This window comes from Limulus polyphemus, unplaced genomic scaffold (genome assembly GCF_000517525.1).
Source record: "Limulus polyphemus unplaced genomic scaffold, Limulus_polyphemus-2.1.2 Scaffold2723, whole genome shotgun sequence".
Classification (NCBI taxonomy): domain Eukaryota; kingdom Metazoa; phylum Arthropoda; class Merostomata; order Xiphosura; family Limulidae; genus Limulus; species Limulus polyphemus.
This window is the reverse complement of record NW_013668333.1, coordinates 17,167-18,901: the sequence shown is the minus strand read 5'-3', so window position 1 is coordinate 18,901 and position 1,735 is coordinate 17,167. Positions and strand designations below refer to the sequence as shown.

The 1,735-nt window shown below is 31.8% G+C and overlaps 1 protein-coding gene across 1 annotated transcript in view; it reads right to left on the bottom strand.

Moving 5' to 3' along the window:
• The window catches only part of LOC106467736 (NADH dehydrogenase [ubiquinone] 1 alpha subcomplex subunit 10, mitochondrial-like), a 15,541-nt gene that overhangs the window by 3,184 nt on the left and 10,622 nt on the right, over positions 1–1,735 (bottom strand). The window contains exon 6 of the mRNA XM_013928113.2: positions 823–932. Coding sequence (XP_013783567.1) covers positions 823–932 — 110 coding nt within the window. The remainder of the gene's footprint in view (positions 1–822; positions 933–1,735) is intronic.

Here is a 1,735-nt window from a genome sequence, read left to right as displayed (position 1 = left end):
TGATCTACACTTACAATGAATTTTATTACACAGCTTCAACTGATACATTTCAAATAACAAGAATACAGTTTTGATTACATAATAATTTTGGAGAAGATTATAAACTTGGATCTTTTGGGAAACGTTGAAGTTTAAAACAAACAAGTAATAGTATCTTGCATAACCTATTATCTTAGGATGGAAAAATAAGAGCTGTCATCTCGTTCGTTAGCTTTCTATATAACTTACAATCTTGTTAGCTTTGACGAGCATCAACTTTTTAAAACTATAAATATAAATTTCCAACTCTTTATTTTGACATTGGGATAAACAAAATCAAAATTAATCAGCATTTTTTTGGTTACAATAAATTTACCAGTAAAAATTCAAAAATTATAGCAAAACTTATAAGTTGCCTCCCCCCAAAAAAACAAATTTATTGGTAATATCAATGTTGTCAAACTGAATATATATATATATATTCTTACACATCGTTTTATATGTTGATACATACGTTGTTGTTTACAGTATAAATTAAAGATCTGTTTTACTGTTTATAAAATTTTGATTATACACATGTACTGTTAAGTCAATATTTATTAGAGGCACAAGTCAAAAGAAACACACAAAGATACTAACCCCATGGAGAGTTAAAACTTACTCCTTAAGTTACAACTGTTGAAATGAAATGTTAAGAATTGTAAGACTAAAGACAGATATATATATTTATGTATAGGTCCCTCTCACAGTTGGGTAAAAAGAATCGTCAACCCAGCCATATCCCCCCCCCCCAAAGCTCAATCCTGGTGTTCTAAATCATGTGACACAAAGTTGGCTACTCACGTGCGTCTCAGACCATTCCATTCCCAACGATCATCAATTCTCCAGTCTTTAAGTTTTGGGTCATGTTTCTCAAATCGATCAAAGTCAATCCGTTCAATGTCTTCAACAACCTGAGAATACAAATTTCACTTGATCTCAAGAGTCCATTAATCATTTAGCTATTTTTAAATCTGACTATGCAACACTTTTAGATTTTCTTAACTTGTAATTAAACCTTTCTCTTAACTTTCCCAAATAGACAGGTATCAATAACACTCACTGCACAATAGTGTTCAAGTGTTATAAATTCTTGTAGATATCTATACATTTTTCTTTCTTTAAGTCCAGAAGTATCAGAAGTCCTTTAACAAAATAAAAATATTTGGACTTAAATCTTCTGACAGTGCTTTAACACATCTCACAACTACCAATAAATATTTGGTAGATGACTATAAAAACTTTGAAGTTATCAAATCCATATGATGAGTAATAGGTAGAGCAGTCACAGTTTTTTATATTACTATCCAATGCCAAACATCCGAGATGCCCAAGTCCCATATTAGACTCAAGTAAATGTTTGGTAAATTCTGTCTTAGTGAATATGCTGTTCCATTAGACAATCAGTGGCTGCTCTGAATTTTCATGTGTTAAAATTGTTTAGTCATAGCTACAGATCTTGTGATTTCCGAGCATATATATGTTATCATTTCAATACAGCACTGATGACAAGTGAAAACCTTTAAGAGTTCAGACCACCATTTCAGTTTTGACACATAGAAGAAGTGGAGGCTAGTGGGCCAAACTGAAGGAGTTTGGAACTTCTCAGGCAACTGATACAAAGATTATCATTAAGGATAAACGTGCATCAGATCATCATTAAGGATAAACGTGCATCAGATCATCATTAAGGATAAACGTGCATCAGATCATCATT